The sequence below is a fragment of the Eupeodes corollae genome, chromosome 3 (assembly GCF_945859685.1).
Source record: "Eupeodes corollae chromosome 3, idEupCoro1.1, whole genome shotgun sequence".
Taxonomy (NCBI): Eukaryota; Metazoa; Arthropoda; class Insecta; order Diptera; family Syrphidae; genus Eupeodes; species Eupeodes corollae.
This window is the reverse complement of record NC_079149.1, coordinates 65956618-65961466: the sequence shown is the minus strand read 5'-3', so window position 1 is coordinate 65961466 and position 4849 is coordinate 65956618. Positions and strand designations below refer to the sequence as shown.

The following is a 4849-nucleotide window of genomic DNA, read 5'->3' as shown; positions in this document are numbered from 1 at the left end:
GCATTGGGCAGGTTCAGGGAACATAAGGAACTTCATTTGCAGTCAACTTTATTCTTTGAACGTAAATTTTGACCAAGTCAACTAGTTAGTTTTCCAAGTGTCACCAATTTCAAATTCAGAACTTTACCTCACAAACCTCTACGTCAAGTTCATAGTACACAAACTACCAAAATCTTTATTGTCTACAAAACACTTCTCAGACAAGCTACAAGTTCATCACGTTTTGTATTGTAAAGAAAAATGACTTATTTGTTTTCCAAATTTATAAGAAACCTTTTTAAAGAAATCATTATATGAAGTTGTGCAGAAAATAAATAAATCATTGAGTAATAAAGTTCAGCTTTTAGTTGAATGAAGAGACATGATAAATTGTCATTTTGACATAATTTGACTTGGCTTGATAGTTAGGGAGATTTTTCTTGACTAACTTTCAGTCAACTTACCAATAAAGTTGCCTTAACTAGAAGGCAAATTTTTGGCAGCTGGCCAATCAGATGCTGGAAACTTGCTTTACTTTCAAGTCCCTTAAGTCGTTTGAACCTGCCCATTTTCTTATGATGAGAAATAATATCATCAGACATTTGTGCGAACTTGCCAGTCCCTCCTTATCTCACTGGAATACGACGTAATTCTGGGCGCTAGCAGTGTATTTATGCACGGTATGATGGTAAGTACCATCTTAAAGTTTTTTTCTCATGGGTACTGCCAACTGCGAGGAGTTAATAAATAAAAATAATTATTGTCAGTATTAGCACACATGAATGTGTGAACATTTAGGGCCAATTTTACGATAGTGAGATCATGAGCCAGTTAATGCTTATTTTTAAGCACTGAACTACCAACAAAAAGCAAAACTTAGTCCTTAATATACATTATTAGGTAATAGAATAATCTTACCTGCAAAAGTTAGGATAAATAAATTTAATGTCAAACTGATTTTTTAAAAATAGACAAACAAATAAGTCTAATTCAATATTATTGTTATTATTAAGTACATGCATTTTGATTGAATTTGACCTAAAGACCCAACTATAATAGAATTAACCGAAATTAAGGTTGACATTACCTTAAAGTTATCAAAAGTTATCGTCAAAACAAAAAGTAACCATAATGGGTTCAAGTAACTTAAGCAAATTTGACACTTGCTTAACGCCCAACTATAATAGGCATAAGCAAACATAAGATTATGTCAAAAACCCAACGAAAATTTAATTAAGTTTGTGAAATTACTGCGGATAGCCATAAAGCAATTTTGCTAACGTATCTATATGTCAGATTTTACTTATGGGGCGAGCGACTGGGATCGCCCTTGCTTAAGTTTGCTTAAGTTAACGAAACTGATAAAAAATTAACGAAACGGACCTAGACTCGATTATGTTCACTCGTATTGAGATTCTTTGTATTCGCACGTTTACTTATGGCCTTTAAGCTCGAATCATTTAAATGGCCCTTGCGCAAGTGTGCGAAAGTTAGCGAGATTTAACGAAACTGAGCAGAACGTCTATTATGGTAACTGGTAAGTGACATATAAGGCTGCGTATTGGTTCGTTCACTTAAGCTGGCTTAAGCTAACCGAAAGTAAGCTAATGTCAAAACCGAACGAAAAGCTATCAGAAGTTATCGTCAAAACAAAAAGTAACCATTATGGATTCAAGTCACTAAAGCAAATTTTACATTTGCTTAAGCTCGAGCCATTCAAATGACTCTTGCGTAGTTGCGCGAAAGTTAGCAAAATTTAAGAAAACTGAGCAGAACGTCTATTATGGTTAGTGTCATATAAGGCTGCGTATTGGTTCCTTCCCTTAAGCTGGCTTAAGCTTACCGAAAGTAAGCTAATGTCAAAACCGAGCGAAAAGTTATCAGAAGATATCGTAAAACAAAAAGGAACCACACTGGATTCAAGTAACTTAAGCAAATTTGACATGTAAAGAAACTGACAGAACGTCTATTATGGTTAGTGACATATAAGGCTGCGTATTGGTTCGTTCCCTTAAGCTGGCTTAAGCTCGGTTAAGTCTATTATAGTTGGGCCTTAAGGTAAACAATTTGATACAAAAAAAAAACAATTAACCATTCTACGTTGCAGCCTGTGATCCATTCAATTTTATGTAAAACTTGATTAAATTTTGAATTGTTAATCTTGAATTAAAACTAATTATATAAAAATGCATATTTTACAAAAAGAAAACAAAACAAGCGACAACCATTAGAAGATAGAAGTAGGATTATTAAAAATTGTATTAAAAATACTAACCTGAAATGTATTTATTTATTTCCAGCATTTGAATCACGTTAAAAAATCACCCTATATTAAGTATACACCAAGGTGCTATGTGATGAATGTTATATATCAAATATGTATGGTCAGAAATTATCTCAAATAAAAACTCAAAACAAATTTGGTAATTGAGTATGATTTCAATAAACAGTTAGTTATTACTTATTACCTATGTAGCAGCGATATGGTATCTACTCATAACTAACGGACTCTTTTAAAAGGCACCTGCTTACACATCGAATCATTCAGTCTTTTCACTACCGTCTAAAGAGAACAGTCCTTAACTTGAAAACAAATTTAAATTAAAATATTTTCAAAATGCCGACCGCCGTATCACAAACAATTAATTTCTACAAAGGAAAATTTCAATTGAAAAATGAAATTAAAAAATTTAATTTAAAAAATATGGACGAAGCTCTCAATATATGTGATTTGACCACTGTAATAAATAAATTTTATACATGGAAGCAACTCATGCCGAATGTAACCCCATATTATGGTAAAAATAGTTTTGTTTCAATTTTTCAATAAATTAGTCTAATTGGAAATGTTTTTTAAAGTTTTAAATTTAACTTGAAATTGTTAATTTTGTTCTTCTTTCTAAAGCTGTTAAGTGTAACGATGATCCTTATATTATAAAAACTCTTGCTGATCTTGGCGCCGGATTTGATTGTGCATCGAAGAATGAAATAAAACAAGTTCTTGAGCTGGGTGTAAGTCCAGAACGGATCATTTTTGCGAATCCTATGAAGGCGACTTCGCACATTGAATATGCAAAGTCGGAAAACGTCACTGATAGCACCGTGGATAATGAATTTGAATTGTATAAGATTTTTAAAAGTTTTGGCGAGTCCAAGTAAGTATTTTGTTTAAAAAAAAAAGAACTAAATAAATGAATTTTTGTTGCTGAAACTTATATTTATTTTTAAGTGTGGTTCTTCGATTTCTTTCGGAAGCTGAAAACGCACTGTGTCCACTTGGCGATAAGTTTGGATGCGACGCCTTTGAAGATGCTGCTGCAGTGATTCTACTAGCTGGAAGTTTAGGGATGAACGTAAGTAGAACCATAATTGTTATTTAATAGTAATATAGTGTAGTCTAATGAAAAAATCACAATTTTTAAAAACACCTCATGTATTAAATTTAATTTTTGACAGGTTATTGGTGTGAGTTTCCATGTTGGATCCGGGTGCAGCGATTATCCAGCATATGAAAGGGCTATTTCTACAGGTGCCCAGTTATTCAAATTCGGAAAACTAATCGGCCATCATATGACATTACTTGATATTGGCGGTGGATTCCCTGGCGATAACGATGCTATGTTTGCAAAAGTACAAGTTTACATTAAATCCATGATATGGCATAGATTAATAACTATTTATTATCGGTTTATTGTAGATTGCTAGGGTAGTTAACAGTTCTGTGGACAAATATTTTAAGGGCATTCCGGTGCGAGTTATTGGGGAGCCTGGACGTTACTTTGTAGCAGCTGCGTACACACTTGTTTGTAAAGTTTATTCTAAACGTGAAATCAGAGACACCGATGGAAGACTCAAGAAGATTATGTATTATATCAACGACGGGGCATATGGAACATTCAATTGTCTTCTGTATGATCACATCAATATCAAAGCAATTCATTTCGAGGTAATTAATTATTATTACTTTTCTTTTAATATGAATAAATTGCAACGATCTTTTATGTATACAGAGTGAAGTGAAAGAAACATTCAATAGCTTAATTTGGGGACCAACTTGTGATGCACTCGATAAGGTTTGTTGTGGAAATAATTAAATATTAAGGAACAATATCAATGATGGATTTATCTTTTTAGATATGTGATAACTTGTATCTTCCGAATTTGAAAGAGGGAGACTTTATTGCCTTTCCAAACATGGGAGCTTACACCATTCCTACTGCCAGTCCATTTAATGGATTTAGTGTTCCTAAGACCCGATATTTTTTAAGAAGCGATTTTTTATAATAAACGGGTTGTGTTTCGATGTGACACATTATATTTTAAATAAAATATTTAAAAGCATATTTTTTACTGTTTCTCTTAATAACTTATATCAAACAATATTGAAACAAATCTCTTCCGACATGAAAACTCGTTTAATACATACATATGTAAATACAGATGTATGTAAGTAAATTTCATTGTTCATGTTCCTTCCAACAAAACACAAACGTGAGAATATTTAGAACCAAACAAAATAATTGCAACCAAGTAAAGAAAACATGTGAGCAGATACTTTACGTTATGTTTTGTAAAATAAAAATTTCTGGCTGATCATAAGTATACAAATCTAAATGCAAAACGTTTAAACTTTAAAGTTCAGTGAAAGAATGGATGACTTGCTTTAAGAACATTTACCCTGAGGCTCCACAAGAGCAGAATCGAATCCAACTTCTCTTCCGCAAACTCATCAGCAATCCATTGTTTTTTTTTTTTAATGGGCATATTAATGTCTTGACATGAGCAACCTTAAATGTCATATTTGACATTAGAAACGGTTAATCTGTTGTTTACTTTTTTGTTTATTGTTTTGTTTTTTTACAAAATTAAA

At 32.3% G+C, this 4849-nt stretch overlaps 1 protein-coding gene across 1 annotated transcript; it reads left to right on the top strand.

Annotated features, from left to right (window-relative positions):
- The first annotated feature begins 2490 nt into the window (after nucleotides 1-2490).
- LOC129951296 (ornithine decarboxylase 1-like) lies at nucleotides 2491-4322 on the top strand. The gene is made up of 7 exons (XM_056063381.1): nucleotides 2491-2777; nucleotides 2885-3134; nucleotides 3209-3332; nucleotides 3436-3609; nucleotides 3677-3925; nucleotides 3990-4052; nucleotides 4114-4322. The coding sequence occupies exons 1-7, from the start codon at nucleotides 2597-2599 to the stop codon at nucleotides 4261-4263; spliced, it is 1191 nt and encodes a 396-aa protein (XP_055919356.1). The 5' UTR covers nucleotides 2491-2596; the 3' UTR covers nucleotides 4264-4322.
- Nucleotides 4323-4849: the final 527 nt, after the last annotated feature.

What these genes read in the sequence shown, in the direction of transcription:
- LOC129951296 (XM_056063381.1), top strand. Translation starts at nt 2,597, where the DNA reads ATGCCGACCGCCGTATCACAAACAATTAATTTCTACAAAGGAAAATTT. An exon ending in CTGGAAGTTTAGGGATGAAC is followed by an intron (nt 3,333 to 3,435) that starts GTAAGTAGAACC and finishes AATTTTTGACAG; the next exon opens with GTTATTGGTGTGAGTTTCCA. An exon ending in TCAAAGCAATTCATTTCGAG is followed by an intron (nt 3,926 to 3,989) that starts GTAATTAATTAT and finishes TTATGTATACAG; the next exon opens with AGTGAAGTGAAAGAAACATT.